Source organism: Muscardinus avellanarius (assembly GCF_963383645.1).
Source record: "Muscardinus avellanarius genome assembly, chromosome: 15".
Lineage (NCBI taxonomy): Eukaryota > Metazoa > Chordata > Mammalia > Rodentia > Gliridae > Muscardinus > Muscardinus avellanarius.
In genome coordinates this window covers 30192712-30211478 of record NC_137801.1, presented here as the reverse complement: position 1 = coordinate 30211478, position 18767 = coordinate 30192712, and the positions used below count along the sequence as shown (strand labels likewise).

Genomic DNA, 18767 nt, shown 5'->3' with positions numbered 1-18767 from the left:
GGGAGATAGAAGAGAGAAGAGAGAAGAAGAGAGAAAGAGAGGGAGGAAGAGAGAAAAGCAGAAGCAGAAGGAAGAAGGGAGAGAAAGAAAGCAGGAAGAAGGAGCAGTGTAATACAATGGGATCTCTGATGTGGAGAGAAATTTATTAAGGCTCTTTAAAAAAGGAGAGCTTGATCCTTGAGGACCGATGGTGAATTATTCTTTACCTGTTGACGATTGAGCTAAGTCTCAAAACAGTGTGGAGATTGCCACCACTACTACAAAAGAATGATTTAAGTGCATACAGAGTAGAAAAGTATTACAAAGAATAATTTAGTATGTAATTTGCAATTCTCAATGCAAAGATGCACAAAAGTCTTTTTAGTGATTTCTAGACATGTATTTGCCAATTTCTAAGTTCTGAGATCTCCTTTTCCCTCTTTAATATATTCCAGAACTTCTGAAAGAGCCTCGTAACATAGACTACTGGTAAACCTGAATGCCTGCCAAACTATACTGATTGGCAGATGGTAAAAGGTATATCATTTGAGCAAAGAAAAGACTAACATGTAGAACACTTCACATCCAGTGTGAAAACAGAAAAATCCCAATGAGACAGACTTCTGTTCTTTTCCTCTTTGACCTCTCAATAGGCAAGAGCTCACACCTTGTCATTGGTCTCATTTCTCCAGGGTTGAGCTGTATGGGAAGCAGACAGGCAGGGCCATGGCCAGAGAGACAACCCTATGACAGATGGGAACCTTCTGAAATTTTCCTAGACGTCAACAGCAAACTGATACAACCACAAAGACAGGGTACAAGGGCTTCCAAGCACCTGAAGAAAAACAAAATACTTTTCTACCAGGTGTGTGTATGTAAGAGCCAGAGTATGCCAAACACACACTACTGCAGGATGAAGCAAAGGGAACAATACTTATAAAGGATAGCAAAAGACTGATCTCTTAAGCATTTACTTAATAAGGCCTTGGGAACAGCAGGAGTGCTCAGTACTTACCGAGTAGAGTATTTCTTTCAAAGCATCTCCTTCTATTTCTGTACCAGGGGACATTATGTGTCTGCAAACCTTACATAATTTCTATACAGACATAGAGGGTTCTGAACAAATGTCTTTTGTATCAGTTTTCTTATTAACAGGCTGTATGTAGGTCTGAGTTTTCTAGGCCAAAATTTTACATGAGGAGAAGGCTGATTTGGGATAGGGCTCTCTTGTGATTGATTGCACATGTTAATGTCTGGGAGAAAATCCTGTCAGGGGTCATATAAGAACATTTCCAATTTTTATGACCCTGTAATAGATGTCTGAATAAAACAGGAACTTACTATTGGGTGGGCAGCATGACTTACTACAGACCCCTAGTTCTTAGTGCTCATTTCCAATCTGCATTTGTACACTTCTGTAAGACTCAGAGTGCAGCAGGGGCAGACACACATTTCCAATAGCCCCCAAACAGGCTGAATACGAGCTAAGCTACATTGTGTTTGGCTTTCTTTCATCTGAACTTATTTCATACCCACCTGCAATTGCTTTTGGTTAGTCCTGCAGTATACAAATGACCCTTCTGTCCCTGATCCTGCCCCATCCCTCCCCACTCTCAGCAACTCTGGAAGGGCTCTTTCCCCTTTTATACAGATGGTGGATTTTGCAAGCTGTGAAGGGGAACTGGCCTCAGCATATCTCTGGTCCTGCTTACTCTAGTCAGCACTGGGTATTGTAAGGCTAAAAGTAATTTTGGCCATTTCAATTGGTTTCTATACAACAACATAATGTCACAGACTAATTCACTTACTTACTTGGGGAACATTTTTTAACTAAGTCATGCTGGAAGAGTCTGTTATTGACAATGTCACACACATCAAGATATTCTATTTTATCTAGATGCTTGTGATATACGCAGAACTGATCATGTCTAAGCAAATGAATAATTGCTTCCACAGTTTATGTCTGGTATTTCAACCCCAAATGCCTCCAGGAATGAGTGAGGTGGGCCATGTACAGGACAACAGGGGGTTCTGTGAAGAAACTCTGTGTGTGTGTGTGTGTGTGTGTGTGTGTGTGTGTGTTTTATTTTTTGTGTGTGTGTGTGGTACTGGGGGTGGAACCCAGAGGTTTTCTAACCTCCGAGCTATACTCCCAGCCCTATTTTATATTTTATTTGGAAACAGGGTCTCACTAAGTCACTGAGAGCCTCACTAAGTAGCTGAGGCTGGCTTCGAACCTACGCGATCCTTCTGTCTCAGCCTCCCAAGTGTGGGGATTACAAGTGTGCACCAGCACGTGTGGCATCAGTGTGTGTTTTATTTTGAAACAAGGTCTTGCTAAGTTACCACACACTGACCTTAAACCTGAGATCTTCCTGTCTCAGCCTCCCAAGAACTGGGTTGATAGGTGTGCCCCTGGCACTGGCTAGACCTGAGTCTCAAGGACAGGGCTGTCCATCATTGCTCTGGAGGTCATACTCCAAAGAAATGTCAATGTCTACATTTACATAAAAAGAATTCCATCATACCACCTGTTCTCTTGGATTCTAAACATGTGACCCTACTTCCCAAGTCCTACTCAGCCCTCATCAGAGGCTCCTATTACACACTTTCACAATCCATCCCTTCACTGAAACACAAGCAAACCAAGCTGCAAAGAGAAGTGATACACAGGATATCCTCGCCATCTATATCCAGGTTAGTGTTTTCAAAACTCAGGAGATCTCGAGTTCTATGGGAGTATTTTAAATCTTATTTCTTGCATTTAATGCTTCTGTTAAAAAGACACTGTGAACACATGGATCACCTGGCTCAGGAACCAGTGCTGTTGTGTGATCTCTGCTTCTGCACATGGGGCTGCTGATGTCAACGTTCCGTCCACTCCCTCCTGCACTGGGTGCTTGAACTTATCCTCCATGTGAGAAGTTCCTAAGTAGAAACAGCATTCGAGGACTGCAGGGTCTAGTGGTACCGACCCTGCCTCTTGGAAGTGCTTTCACTGAGCAGCAGTGTAATATTCTGCGTTTATGTTTTATCGAGATACCTGTGTCTGCTTTTGTGGTGCCAAACCAACTGCACACACAATCTACTTCACTACTCAGAATTACCTTTTTAAATTTCCATGTGAGAAATCTCTATTAGAGAGAGTGTCACCCTATTCAGCCAGCCTGAGAACTGTGTATCTGACCCTATCTCCTTTTTTACTATGATAAAAAAGCTGGGATCCAGATTTGATGTTTAACTCTGACAACTACATACACACTTATAACCTGCATAACTGTGGGCCTTCTGCCTAATTTTCACTTTTACTTTTCACATTTCAACTCTTATGTACAACCCTTTGGCTATGCTTATTTCCAATTAATATTTTACCACTGTGTTATAGAATCTGTTCTGAATGTAGTTTCCTCAAATCTTCACGAATAGCCAAATGTTTAGTATATACAATAGACCTCTCCTTTTCTAAGTGATGTCAACTGATCTTTGACATGTAACATCTTATGGTAACCTTATGACATTACCAGGACACTGGTGATAAATACATAGACACAGGGACTCACACTCCACATTAATATGTATATATGTATGAACATACATGTCAAAATAAGACAGACTTTAAGACAGACTCCTTAAAATATTCTGTAGGATTATGAATATTCATAATCCTACATATAATCATAGAATTATAGTTTCTAGTTTCTTCTACAACTGAATGACTAATATAGTAAGAGATACTATCCAGCAGAACAAGAAATGAAGATTACTCAACAAGTTTATGGTGGCAAGAAAGAAGCAGCCATCAAAATGTAAGTAACTGTTGTTGTCTCAATGGCAGATGGTGACACCTACTCCAGAAACTAGGGTTCTAGAAGAAATGGCTATAAATAAGGGCAGACCCTGAAGACAGATTCCAAGGTTATTGAGGCAGAGATGCAGCTAGTATCTGTTCCAGATGCACCAGATTAGTGAGAGATGTAGAGTCAATGTTCTGGTAAGACACGCATCACACCTGGCTTTCTAGACTCAACAAGTAAGCAGAGAAAGGCATTCTTCCTCAGACAGAGGAAACAAGAGAAAGTTTATTACTGTGGGTGATATTTTCAGGACAGGTGCCTTGACTAAGATTAAAGTACAGGGTAGTAAAAGATGGAGTATTCCCAAAGAGAAAATCTGCTACCTAACAATCACCTCTGGAGGGAACTAACAAGGTAGGAATCAGATCACTCAGTCACTCACTCAAAGAAATGTGGGAACCTGTGTGAAGTACATGATATGCAAGGGTGGAGGTGACAGACTCCCGCCCCCGGTGGTGTCTACACTCCAGAGAGAGAGAGAGAGAGAGAGAGAGAGAGAGTCAGGAGAGCACGTCTGAGATGGGGGGAGCCCAGGCTAAGGAGTGATGATTTCTCTCTCAAGCGGTGCAATAATTATGGAAGTATTTAAGTATTCATAGAAAATGGTGTACATATTCAAAGAATGTCACCTACAATACAGTTATCACATTGCAGCTGGGGCCAGAAAGACAAGGTCTGCTTGCCCACTGGCAGGTGCTTAACAGACAAAACCATGGGCTGGATGAGAAGGGGAGGGGGAGAAGCCCTGAGAAGAAACTTATGCACAGGGAACCTTTTCTATTCCCCTCTCTGCACACTTGAATTTGTAAGGTCTGCGTGTCAGGATGTTCAGTCTTACTGTCTCCATCCACCCCAGAAGTGTCTCTAGATGAGAACAGAAGGTGGGAACACAAAATAAAACAGACCATTTGCACTGGAGGCACAATCGCAAGTGCTTCACAGCTAATACTGCAGTTAATTGACCACAATTCTCTTCATTTTACACATGTGGAACTGAGGCCCAAGGAACCAATAAATTTCCTTGGTCACACAGCTAGTAAGTGGGGAAACCAGTTTTTAAACTGAGATCATCTGGTTCTAGTCTGTTCTATCTTAACCACAAAGCCATACTGCAAGTATTTCTTCAAAGCAAATCAAAACAACACATGTGGCCACTGAACTCAAAGTCCCAGGATGTAATCCAACGAGACTCAACTTGAACAAGACCTTTTCTTGTACCGAGGAGGGGAACTGTTAGGAGGGAAGGAGGTCTTCCGAAGGCTCAATTCTTCTAAGCAGTAGAGAACATGGACATTTCTATAATGTGTAATTTTGTTGTATTTTCTCAATCTACCTCCATTTTCCTATGTGCACAGATATTGATTAAAAACTACTCTGTGCAATTCAGCTCTTTTATTTTCCCTGGTGGAAAAGTATGTTTTAGATTATTCTTGTCTAGCATCTAAATTCAATAAACATCAGGTCATCAAACAGCAAACCTTCTCATGAAGGACTAAAGGGAGGAATCTTATGAGTGAAGAATCCTTCTGAGCCATGAGGGTCAAGCCAAAAGCAGGCAAGGCCAGTGACCGGACATTGGTCAAAGATGTTCTAAGTAGAAAAACTCTGAACTAGATAAAAAAATGTCTTTTCTATTTCAAATCAGGGTGGCTGCCAGGTGGAGATTACCTCCTGACAACAATGGTTACTGAGTGACTTAGGAGAGATATGGTTAACATCCTTGATTCTTTTGCTGAAACCCCCAAACTTCTGATAATTCTGAAACCCGGCAGCATATGAAAGCTACGTGCAATCTGTTATTGCATTTCCAAAATTCTCTTTTGGATGGGACCATGATTCCCGTCCTAACTTTCTTCACTGCACTGTGGGATATTAAGCAAACCTCCTTTCTGAGTGGCTTTCAGCAACTCCCTGAGTAAACTGCCTGCTTCGTAAAAGACAGGAGCAGCTGTGTTGAACCCTCCCTCCTCCTCCGGCTGCTGCTGCACAGATGTACACTCTCTGAGAACAAGAGAAACCCCACGTACCATTAACACATTCAAAGACATCACAGCACTTTCCGGGTGTCCCATCTCCACGAGAGACTATGCGGGGAGTGGATCCCACCTCACACACGGGGAAACCACATAAGCCAGAGAGACACTCGCATCTGAAACCAAAGAAAAGGGAAGGAAAACCCCATGAATAAACAACAACACAGAAGTCGGGAGACCACAAGGTGTCAGTGGCGAAGTACCTGGTCTAGATGATGGCCTCATTTGTCGTGTGTCATTGGGAAATGCGAGGGGGGAGAGCTTCTAATGCCATCTGCTTCTCCTTGCAAGTAACTACGGCTCATCTCCTTTACACATACTCCAATTTTTAACTTTAACCATTTGGGCAGATATATTTCTAAAGTGCGTTACCTCATTTCTTATTTGACCAGGCTGGCATTGAGTGTAATGGGCATTTTCAGATGACTTGGGCCATCCTTGTATGCACACACTGTGTTGGTCTGTGACTCAGTGATGTGCGAGGGAGAAGGCAGAATGGGCGCCTGTGTTAGAGCCCCCCACCCCGCCCCGTTGCTGTCGATGGGTAGGTGTTTTCCAGAGCTTTTTTTCTTGATTATTTTTTCAACAATTAAGTTATTAGCTTTTCATTCTTCACTTGTCAGTATTATTGTCTCTAAGAGTTACCTTATTTTGAGCAACATTTAATTTATAAATGCACAGAACAAAAGAGGGAGATTGCAAACGAAGGGGCTCTTTATAGAGGGTGTAAGCTACGGTAAATGAACTCTGACAGCTCCCTTGGAAGAGGAAAATCTTAATTTTTTTTTATCTTCTAGGTAGGCAAATGTGCATTTATTTCTGAATGCATGAAAAAGGTGTTGAATGAATTGCAAGATGGTTGTACTGGCTCTCTCCCTTTACTTCAACTCTGCTGTGAAATCTGCCTAAACATAGAAAGCTAAAGAATATGGGCAGGTAAAATAAGAGGGCACTGTCTTATGGGCTATAATGAAATGGAAGGCAGAAGAAGACATCCTCAGGGCAGGTTGCTGTCAGCTGGCAAATGTGACACAAGGAAAGAGCAAGACTTCTGACCAGGGACTCCCTGGGCAAAGGGTCAGAATGTGGAGAGGATGAGGAAAGAAAGCTCCGGTTGATGAGCCTAAGAGGAAGGCGTCCTGAAGAGAGACATCCTGGCCAGAAATGTGCTGGTACCCTTGTACGGGAGAGGGGGGCAAGATCAGGGGAGGTAATGGTCCCAGAAGGGAAGAACGAAGCTCATTCATTAATTATATTATTTTTCCTTCTTATTTAAGTGGTTGATTCATTCTCCTATTGTCCTTTGGATATTTAATAAATTAAAACCTGCTTGTGGTCTTCAAGTACGCCAATAATCAGGCCCAGAGATTTAATGACATTTAAACTGTGGAAGCAGAAAGGAAAGGAAGTTTACATCAAAGAACAAAACCATTGCAGAGTTATGAAATATCCCCCATTCCTATCCATTTCACGTGAGGTAATTGGATTTCTGGGGAGAAGAGGATGTTAGCTAAGGTTTGGCTGCAATGGTAGTGGGGCCTAAGGTTTAAAAATAAGTGTCTGCCTGTTTGACGTGAGCAGAACTGGGAGCTTTCTATTCATAGTCCACATCCCTGCAGGACAATCACCTTCTAGGGCCCATGAACTACGAGCCAGGATTTTAATGTCAGCTACAGTTCTCCCATACTTTTTCATGCTAATGCTCCTAGCCACTACGATTTTAGCTGCATCATCTTATCATTGCGGTATTGCAGTACACTGTTTATCACTGCACTTATCATTCTGTACCACTTAAACTCTCTAGAGTTTACAGGTGAATGGGGCCAGAGCACTGAGAGGCCACCGCCCCGTGGTGCTTAGTATCTAGATGGGGTTGCAACAAAATCATCCTACAGGAATTGCTGGCTCGACTCACCTTTTCTTACATATCTTCTTGGATTCACATTCTGGCCTGCTCCTATGTTCCAGGGAATCATTCTAACACCAAAAAAAGCACCTGTTCAGATACTAAGGGGCAGTGTTGAAGACCTTGGTGATCCTTCCTGAATATGTATGTGTACTTCCATCCCAGCCTCTTTGCAGGGCTCTTAGAAATTGTACCACACCGACAACCATGAATAAGTCAGTCCTGCATTTGACCCAACATTTAAATATCTCCATTATTTTCCTTCAGACTCATACCAGACCCTTACAGAAGATTTAAAACTGCACATAGACCCCTGGAGAAACCAGACCCAGTAAGACGCCGGGTTCTGGGCGGGGGTCGCGGGCTGGGCACGCCAGATGGGGCCCGGGTCGCGGGACTCTGGGCCCCTGCCGAACAACTGCGCATAGCACGCCAGACCCCGGGAGAAACCAGACCCAGTAAGACGCTGGGTTCTGGGCAGGGGTCGCGGGCTGGGCACGCCAGATGGGGCCCGGGTCGCGGGACTCTGGGCCCCAGGCAGAACTGCGAGTAGCACGCCAGATCCCTGGAGAAACCAGGCCCAGTAAGACGCTGGGTTCTGGGCAGTGGTCGCACACGGCGCACAAAAGCCGGGGCCTGGGTCGCGGGACCCTGGGCCCCGGGCCGAACTGCGCGTAGCACGCCAGACCCCTGGAGAAACCAGGCCCAGTAAGACGCTGGGTTCTGGGCGGGGGTCGCGGGCGGGGCACGCCTAATGGGGCCCGGGTCGCGGGACTCTGGGCCCCTGCCGAACAACTGCGCATAGCACGCCAGACCCCTGGAGAAACCAGACCCAGTAAGACGCTGGGTTCTGGGCAGGGGTCGCGGGCTGGGCACGCCAGATGGGGCCCGGGTCGCGGGACTCTGGGCCCCAGGCAGAACTGCGAGTAGCACGCCAGATCCCTGGAGAAACCAGGCCCAGTAAGACGCTGGGTTCTGGGCAGGGGTCGCACACGGCGCACAAAAGCCGGGGCCTGGGTCGCGGGACCCTGGGCCCCGGGCCGAACTGCGCGTAGCACGCCAGACCCCTGGAGAAACCAGGCCCAGTAAGACGCTGGGTTCTGGGCGGGGGTCGCGGGCGGGGCACGCCTAATGGGGCCCGGGTCGCGGGACTCTGGGCCCCTGCCGAACAACTGCGCATAGCACGCCAGACCCCTGGAGAAACCAGACCCAGTAAGACGCTGGGTTCTGGGCGGGGGTCGCGGGCTGGGCACGCCAGATGGGGCCCGGGTCCCTGGACTCTGGGCCCCAGGCTGAACTGCGAGTAGCACGCCAGACCCCTGGAGAAACAAGGCCCAGTAAGACGCTGGGTTCTGGGCGGGGGTCGAGCACAGGGCACGCCAGCTGGGGCCCGGATCGCGGGACTCTGGGTCCCTGCCGAACTACGAGTAGCACGCCAGACCCCTGGAGAAACCGGGCCCAGAACAGAAAAAGATAAAGAAAAATATCGGAGAGGTGGTAAGAAAGCCGTTATGGATGCCAGGACACTGGAGATGCAGACAAAACTTATCTAAATGCACTGGAACTTATGGAAAAATTCGCCGTGAAAGAGGACTGCTATTTCTCTATATTGTTAAGAATCTCAGACATCACATATAAGGAGAGAGTTTAGCGGAGACCAAGGAGAAATGCGGTGTTGAAAGAGTTCTTCGCGATGGTGGTAGAGACTTGTATTCAGGAGAAGCAGAAACCGGATCTTACCAACTTTATTTTTTTTGGAGAAATTACACCAAATGTCGAATGCTACCATCACGCATGCTTAGGAACACTGGACAACATTCAGAGTGGAAAAAGAGCCTGGGAAGGATTTGAAACGGTGGAGGCAGTGGCAATGCCAGTGGCCAATATTCGGGGGAGGCAGAGATCTGATACATTACAACTGGAACCTTTGAAATACTAACCACAGAGACAGTGATCGGAACCTGCTGAGGGGTTAGGCGGGCGCCGGGGCCAGTGGCCGACATCGGAGCTTGCTGTGAGGCAGGGCCACTACTGAGGCCTCCGTGGCCGGGATTGGAACCTGCAGAGGGGTTAGACCGATGCTGGGGCCAGCGAGGCCGGCATTGGAGCCTGCCATGATGCAAGGCTTGTGCTAGGGCCTCCGAGGTCGGGTCCGGAACTTGCTGAGGGGTTAGGCTGGTGCTGGGGTCAGCGAGGCCGGCATCGGAGCCTGCCGTGAGGCAAGGCCAGTGTTGGGGCCCCCGAGGATGGGACCGGAGCCTGCTGAGGGGCTAGGCCAGTGCTGGGGCCAGCGAGGCTGGCATCAGAGCCTGCCATGAGGCAAGGCCGGTACTTGGGCCTCTGAGGCCATGATAAGAGCCTGCCGAGGGGTTAGGCCGGTGCTGGGGCCTCCGAGGCCAGGATAAGAGCCTTCTGAGGGGTTAGGCCGGTGCTGGGGCCAGCGAGGCCGGCATCGGAGCCTGCCTTGAGGCAAGGCCGGTACTGGGGCCTCCGAGGCCAGGACAAGAGCCTGCCGAGGGGTTAGGCCGGTGCTGGGGCCAGCGAGGCCGGCATCGGAGCCTGCCTTGAGGCATGACCAGTGCTGGGGCCTCCGAGGCCGGGATAGGAGCCTGCCGAGGGGTTAGGCCGCTGCTGGGGCCAGCGAGGCCGGCATCGGAGCCTGCCTTGAGGCAAGGCCGGTACTGGGGCCTCTGAGGCCGGGATCGGAGCCTGCCGAGGGGTTAGGCCGCTGCTGGGGCCAGTGAGGCCGGCATCGGAGCCTGCCGTGAGGCAAGGCCGGTACTGGGGCCTCCGAGGCCAGGATAAGAGCCTGCTGAGGGGTTAGGCCGGTGCTGGGGCCAGCAAGGCCGGCATCGGAGCCTGCCTTGAGGCAAGGCCGGTACTGGGGCCTCGAGGCCAGGATAAGAGCCTGCCGAGGGGTTAGGCCGGTGCTGGGGCCAGCGAGGCCGGCATCGGAGCCTGCCGTGAGGCAAGGCCGGTACTGGGGCCTCCGAGGCCAGGATAAGAGCCTGCCAAGGGGCTAGGCCGGTGCTGGGGCCAGTGAGGCCGGCATCGGAGCCTGCCTTGAGGCATGAACAGTGCTGGGGCCTCCGAGGCTGGGATCGGAGCCTGCCGAGGGGTTAGGCCGCTGCTGGGGCCAGCGAGGCCGGCATCGGAGCCTGCCGTGAGGCAAGGCCGGTACTGGGGCCTCCGAGGCCAGGATAAGAGCCTGCCGAGGGGTTAGGCCGCTGCTGGGGCCTGCGAGGCCGGCATCGGAGCCTGCCGTGAGGCAAGGCCGGTACTGGGGCCTCCGAGGCCAGGACAAGAGCCTGCCGAGGGGTTAGGCCGGTGCTGGGGCCAGCGAGGCCGGCATCGGAGCCTGCCGTGAGGCAAGGCCGGTACTGGGGCCTCCGAGGCCAGGATAAGAGTTTGCCGAGGGGTTAGGCCGGTGCTGGGGCCAACGAGGCCGGCAGCGGAGCCTGCCGTGAGGCATGACCAGTGCTGGGGCCTCCGAGGCCGGGATCGGAGCATGCCGAGGGGTTAGGCCGCTGCTGGGGCCAGCGAGGCCGGCATCGGAGCCTGCCGTGAGGCAAGGCCAGTACTGGGGCCTCCGAGGCCAGGATAAGAGCCTGCCAAGGGGTTAGGCCGGTGCTGGGGCCAGCGAGGCCGGCATCGGAGCCTGCCTTGAGGCATGACCAGTGCTGGGGCCTCCGAGGCCGGGATCGGAGCCTGCCGAGGGGTTAGGCCGCTGCTGGGGCCAGTGAGGCCGGCATCGGAGCCTGCCGTGAGGCAAGGCCGGTACTGGGGCCTCCGAGGCCAGGACAAGAGCCTGCCGAGGGGTTAGGCCGGTGCTGGGGCCAGTGAGGCCGGCATCGGAGCCTGCCTTGAGGCAAGGCCAGTACTGGGGCCTCTGAGGCCGGGATCGGAGCCTGCCGAGGGGTTAGGCCGCTGCTGGGGCCAGCGAGGCCGGCATCGGAGCCTGCCGTGAGGCAAGGCCGGCACTGGGGCCTCCGAGGCCAGGATAAGAGCCTGCCGAGGGGTTAGGCCGCTGCTGGGGCCAGCGAGGCCGGCATCGGAGCCTGCCGTGAGGCAAGGCCGGTACTGGGGCCTCCGAGGCCAGGATAAGAGCTTGCCGAGGGGTTAGGCCGGTGCTGGGGCCAACGAGGCCGGCAGTGGAGCCTGCTGTGAGGCATGACCAGTGCTGGGGCCTCCGAGGCCGGGATCGGAGCATGCCGAGGGGTTAGGCCGGTGCTGGGGCCAGCGAGGCCGGCATCGGAGCCTGCCGTGAGGCAAGCCCGGTACTGGGGCCTCCGAGGCCAGGATAAGAGCCTGCCAAGGGGCTAGGCCGGTGCTGGGGCCAGCGAGGCCGGCAGCGGAGCCTGCCTTGAGGCATGACCAGTGCGAGGCCGGGATCGGAGCCTGCCGAGGGGTTAGGCCGCTGCTGGGGCCAGCGAAGCCGGCATCGGAGCCTGCCGTGAGGCAAGGCCGGTACTGGGGCCTCCGAGGCCAGGACAAGAGCCTGCCGAGGGGTTAGGCCGGTGCTGGGGCCAGCGAGGCCGGCATCGGAGCCTGCCTTGAGGCAAGGCCGGTACTGGGGCCTCTGAGGCCGGGATCGGAGCCTGCCGAGGGGTTAGGCCGCTGCTGGGGCCAGCGAGGCCGGCATCGGAGCCTGCCGTGAGGCAAGGCCGGTACTGGGGCCTCCGAGGCCAGGATAAGAGCTTGCCGAGAGGTTAGGCCGGTGCTGGGGCCAACGAGGCCGGCAGCGGAGCCTGCCGTGAGGCATGACCAGTCCTGGGGTCTCCGAGGCCGGGATCGGAGCATGCCGAGGGGTTAGGCCGGTGCTGGGGCCAGCGAGGCCGGCATCGGAGCCTGCCGTTTGGCAAGGCCGGTACTGGGGCCTCCGAGGCCAGGATAAGAGCCTGCCAAGGGGCTAGGCCGGTGCTGGGGCCAGCGAGGCCGGCATCGGAGCCTGCCTTGAGGCATGACCAGTGCTGGGGCCTCCGAGGCCGGGATCGGAGCCTGCCGAGGGGTTAGGCCGCTGCTGGGGCCAGCGAGGCCGGCATCGGAGCCTGCCGTGAGGCAAGGCCGGTACTGGGGCCTCCGAGGCCAGGTTGAGAGCCTGCCGAGGGGTTAGGCCGGTGCTGGGGCCAGCGAGGCCGGCATCGGAGCCTGCCATGAGGCAAGGCCGGTACTGGGGCCTCTGAGGCCAGGATAAGAGCCTGTCAAGGGGTTAGGCCGGTGCTGGGGCCAGTGAGGCCGGCATCGGAGCCTGCCGTGAGGCATTACCAGTGTTGGGGCCTCCGAGGCTGGGATTGGAATCCTGCCAAGGGGTTAGACCGGTGCAGGGGCCAATGGCCAGCATCGGAGCCTGGCGTGAGGCAAGTTTACTCCTGCGGCCTCCAAGGTCGGGACCAAAGCCAGCTTAGGGGTTTGACCGGTTCAGGGGCCAGTGAGACCAGAACTGGGTCCTCCCATGAGGCAAGGCCGCTGCGTGAGCCAGCGAGGTCTGGATCAGTCCACTGAGTAGCCAGGCCACTACTGGGACCATCAAGAGTGGGATTGGTACTTGCAACGCAGCATGCACAGAGAAATATCACAGAAAATATAAATCAGACGCTTCTCTTAATCAGCAATAACTAGGAGGAAAAGGGCAACAGGAAGAGGTTGAGCTATAGAAAGGGCCCTATAGTGAAGCAACTAATGTGATCAATCAGAGGGTATGTAATACTGGAGGACGGAGCCTCTTTAAAATGCAGGAGGTACATAAACAAATGTATCAAAGTAAATCACCAAAGAAGTGTGGGATGGAGGGAGGGGGAGGGAATGGGACGGGGGCTGGAGGAGGGCTAATTGGATGATGTGTGCTTGTATATCCTCTCAAGTCTTGTACTCCAATGTGATTGATATATGACTACAATGCACCAATTTAAAAAATAAATTAATTAAAAAAAAAAAAAAAAAAAAAAAAAAAAAAAAAAAAAAATAAAACTGCACATAACTGCCTATTAACCTACTTAGCAAAGAAAATCCTTCTTAGCCTTTTTTTTTTTTTTTTAACCTCTAAGCCCAGAATGACTACAGAGGAAAGAATCAGCTTATCAGCTTCTTACTGACATGCTCTGGGCTTCTGTTCCCCTCCTTAGATTACTCTACCTTTTGCTATCTTTGGACTTCTTGTGGCTTCCTCTGAACCTGAAATTAGCACTTCAGTACTTTTAATGGAGAAGGAACTTGTAAAGGCTACACAAAGGGTAAAGATCCAGGCTCCAGTCAGCGATCCATTGGGCCGCTGTTGGGCTGAAATCTTAGGAAACTGCTATTTTTACAGGTGGGAAATGGTCAAATATCAATTCTGTATAGTTCAACACAATACAATTCACATGAATTATCTGCTGACAGATATGCCTACATTTAATGTCAGAGAGCAAATGTGGGTGTGAGGGACATCACGATCCATATCTGCCTAGGAAATTTACTTTATAAGTTATCTTGGTCCAACCATAATGGTCCTTAAGATTAGTCCACATTCCCTGGAGGCAGGCACTCATCCCTTTCAGATGGGCCAGGGCAGCACAGTGCTTCAACAGAGCTGAAATTAGGTGGGGTTCCTGCACTCCACCCCTTGTCACCAGAAGAAACTAGGTTCTGAGTTCTGCAGAGGAAATGCCGAATTACAGAACCACGGGAGCGTGTAAACTGCACCTTGTCCTCACCACCTTCTTTTTCTTCATTTTTATTTATTTCCCCCTTACTCTTTACTCTTTACCCCAGCTGGATAAGGAGCAAGCCAGGGAAAGGAGAAAACAGATGGGGTGGGGGCAGAAGAATTGGAGGATCATGAGGCAGATGCTTCTTTGGGCTGAGGTTGTTATCCCCTCCCACCTCTCCTTCCCACTCTAATCTGTCTCCCCTCATTCAACCTCTGCCGCGTCCACGGTCAACAATCTTCAGTGTCCATTACTGTCTCAGCGTAGCACACGCACCCTCAAGTCCTGTACCTTCCTTCCGATTCTCTCTCCATATTTCCCTTATGCACAGTCACTCTTCCCCAGGCAGGCCCTAGGTTTGCTGTGTTCACAATGCTCACCTACTGGCTCCTGATTCCTGTTCAGCCCTCCTGCTAAGCGATCTTTCTAGGTAACGGCTCCTTCTCTCTACCCCCAAACACCACACTTGCCTATAGCCTTTCTCACACTGTTTCAAGTGACTGGAGTTTTCATCTGGCTACAAGTTCTTTCTGCACTTATCATGTGTAGTCGTTTTATAAATATTTCTTAGATGGAAAAAGGACTGGAGAGGTAGAAAAGAGGATGATAGTGACTAAGGGAGCAACGTGAAGAAGCAAAAGGAAGCGAGAAGTAGACTGCTGAGAATGAGCTAAAGACCCCTCCAGGCAGAGCTGTGTGCACAGTGCCTTGTGCAGAGTGCTAAAGGCTTTAAAAACACAACAGCTTTACTGAGCTATAATTCACGCCCCATATCACCCACCCTTTTAAAGTGTACCACCCAGTGCTTTTATATTCTCAGGGTTGTGCAACCATCACTGGTACCTATTTTTCAGAACATTTCCATCACCTCAGAAAGAAACCTGAACAGGAGTAGTGGTGCACACCTGTAATCCCTGTACTTGGGAGGCTGAGACGAGAGGATCTCTGGTTCAAGACCAGCCTCAGCAACTTAGACTCTCAGAAACTTAGCGAGACCCTGTTTCCAAGTAAAAAAATAAAACAAGGCTGGACATTGAATATCCCTGTGGTCAATCCCCAGTAACACACACACACACACACACACACACACACACACACACACACACACACACACCCTGTACCCAACTAACAGTCATACCCCACTTCTCCCACACTTTCAGCAACCACTAATTTATGTTCTGTCTCTGTGGACTTGCCTATTAATTAATACAAACAGAATCAAACATATGAAGACTAAAAATTTTTGAACTTCAGACAAGAAGCAACCTGTATTTGCAATTTTCCAGGGGGTGTGGGGGAGCCTCTAATGCTATCCTGTATTAAGATAATGATCAATAAAAGCACCACATTAATACATTTTTGCATAATGTAATCACAGCTGCAGCCAGATGGGACCTAGTTATTTTATTGTTTTCCTCAGGCAGGTAATGGATTCAGCTTAGTGGGCATCTAAGCAGCTGAGTATAACAATGAACGATACTCACAAGTCATGTAGACCCCTAGAGGGCACTCACCTCCTTAGGAGGCCTTCGCCTGCTGGCCTGCTAGGCAAGACAAGAGTGTGCTCTTACTCTTCCCCTTCAGGGCCTTTGCTTCCTGCACTCAGGCACTCAGGCAGGCCAGAGGTCCAGAGCCCTCGTTCCTGAGCTTGCAGGATGCTCATAAGCCTGGCCTCTACGCAGCTTTTAGTTTCCTCACTCCACTGGAGCCCCTGCCAGTCACTAGGTCCACATCAGGCCACAGCTCAGATGTCACTCAGCCCCAACTGCAGCCTCTTCTTTCCCCTGAAGAATTCCCTGCTGACCTGAACACCAACCCACCCTACGAGGCTTTCTCTGGTGGAAAACGATCCCTTCTCTGACCTTCGGCAACACACAGGGACACTTTATCCTTGGAGTGTATCTTTCCACCACACTGCACCAAAATCATACTGATTCTCCTGCAAATATCTCTTAGAGCTGGGGCATGGCTTAGTTATCTTATAAACAAACAAAACCATGGACGAAAACATCCAAACAAAAATTTGGAAGGAACATTCTTTTTTTTTTTTTTTGGGTGGTACTGGGGATGGAACCCAGGGGCCTTCCACCTCTGGGCTACACTCCCAGACCTATTTTACATTTTTATTTGGAAACAGGGTCTCTTAAGCCAGTGAGGCTGGCTTTGATCCTGCGCGATCCTCCTGTCTCCACCTCCCAAGCGCAGGGATTACAAGTGTGCGCCACCATGCTCGGTGCCTCTTAGATTCTTAAGTCAGGGATTAAAGTATGCACTTTTAAAAATACTTTTAATTTGTATACATGCAAGCCTGAGAACTTGTAGGTGCAATGGTTTTCCAAATCAGTATTTGGAAGAAAAGACTACAGAATTTGTTTAGAATGCAGGTTCCAGGGTACCACACTTGATAATTGCTTTTCTGCTAATATGGTGAGGAACTGCAGAATCGACCCCAAATCAGAAGCTCTCTAGGGGAATCTGGGATCCACTTTTTGAAAACCTCAGGCCCAATGTGTAGGGTCGGGTCACCATAGTTTAAGTTGCACTTGCTACTGCAAACAAAAACAAGTATAACTTAACATTTCAGCAAGAGTAGGACTTACTCACACATATGTACACACTCTCAATCACTTACAAGGACTCCTTCCTACCTAAATACCACTGCTGCCAAGTGAGAGACACTGAGTAAAGGAACAACTTATTTATCCAATATGCTGCACATCCGCCAGAAAAATGTGCAGCTTGTTTTTCTCAGCCGTAAAGGGAAATGGCTGGATTATAATAACCTTTCTTCTAAGTGTAAAACCCCGACTGCTTTGTTGCATTCCTATCCCAGTCTCTGCTGCTGCGATCACCTGGCTCAACATGAGGCCTTTCCCAGAGGCTTTCCTGGGAATCTTAGGTTTCTCCTGGGTTGTAATAATTACTTATTTATAACTTTTTTTAGAACAACATGCTAGAGGCTCCTGTCCCTGTATCAGGAGGCACGCCTGAGGCTCTCCAAAACTAAGTTGAAGAATTAATATTACTGGAATGACCAGATGCTAGACGGGGCAGGGGGAGAGTTCTGAAGGAGCTGCAGGGAGCGGTGCCCTCTGCTATCGCCACAATCTTTCTGCAGAGAACAGGAATGCCCTGGAGTATGCCCTGGGGCGGGAGCCACAGCACTGGGGGCAAGTGTTATCACAACATTCCCTAGGATGGGCTCCCTCTTCAGAGGATGCAGCTGGAAGCAGAGACCTATCAGCCACCTCATCTCCCCCAAGCAGACACTTATCTCTGCCCATGTCCTGGAAGGAGATAGTCAGTGAGGCTCTGTGCAAAAGACTTCTTCCCATCTTGGCTTTACTCCACATCTGAATGTGGTGCCTGAGCCCTTCCGAAGGGGGAGACAGCACTGCTGGCATATCAAAAATGACTATTTACAGGTGGGAGGCGGCCTCCCCTTGAGTCAGGAAACAAGAATAAATGAAGCACTGAAGCGGCAAAGCACTTGTAAGACTAGTATTCCACACAGTGCATTAATGAAACAGCTTGTCAGGAATGGGAATTATGACACATAAAACATGTCTCTTCTATAAAAAGTAGCTTCAACTTTAATTAAATTTGATGCATTATCTTTCTACTGATTAAATTTCTTACCTCTTTCCAGAGATGTGTAAGTTCAAGGAAATAAAAAGAAGACTACAAATAAACCATCCAAAATGAAAGAGGCTTTCCATCAGAGGATATGTAACTCTCCTTATGAAAAAGGATGTGTCTCCCCCCACCCCATGGAAATTCCTCAGGTCTTACCAGAGGAGACCTGCTGCTTCTCTCTAGATCACTGGCCTTCTTCACCTTTCTCCCTTTGCCCAAGATAATCCCTGCAGGATCTTGGTTTCCATCACCCAAGTGAGTGCTGAGACACACTGGTTCAGTTAGCACGGGTGCAGAGGCTCACACACTTCCCTGTCTTCCACAGCACGCTCCCACTTGCACCACCAGAAACTGACGTTCTTTCCCACTTTTCCCTCAGAGAGTGACATCACTCATCTTTCTGTGTTGTTGATATGCTTTTTTTTCTTTCTGGGAGTAGAGATTGAAAATACACTCCCACACAGGGAAGGTATAAGCTGAGAACAATTAGGTACCACAGTCCTTTGCATTTCTTAATATTAGTAAGTAATAATGAAGTCTACTGTTAAGCCCCTATCAAGCAATCACTACACCCTTTTTCTTCCTATCTTTCTCAAGGGACACACAATTCTGCCTCCCTCCTTAAGGCCGACAGGTTGATTGGGAAGCTTGAGGCACTAAGTTGAAAGAAAAG

The 18767-nt window shown here is 50.0% G+C and overlaps 1 protein-coding gene across 2 annotated transcripts in view; it reads right to left on the bottom strand.

Moving 5' to 3' along the window:
- CRIM1 (cysteine rich transmembrane BMP regulator 1) overlaps positions 1-18767 on the bottom strand; it is a gene marked incomplete at both ends in the record, with an annotated part of 205607 nt that overhangs the window by 87939 nt on the left and 98901 nt on the right. For both annotated transcript variants that reach the window (XM_080711934.1, XM_080711935.1), the window contains one exon: positions 5861-5982. In XM_080711934.1, coding sequence (XP_080568060.1) covers positions 5861-5982 — 122 coding nt within the window. The remainder of the gene's footprint in view (positions 1-5860; positions 5983-18767) is intronic.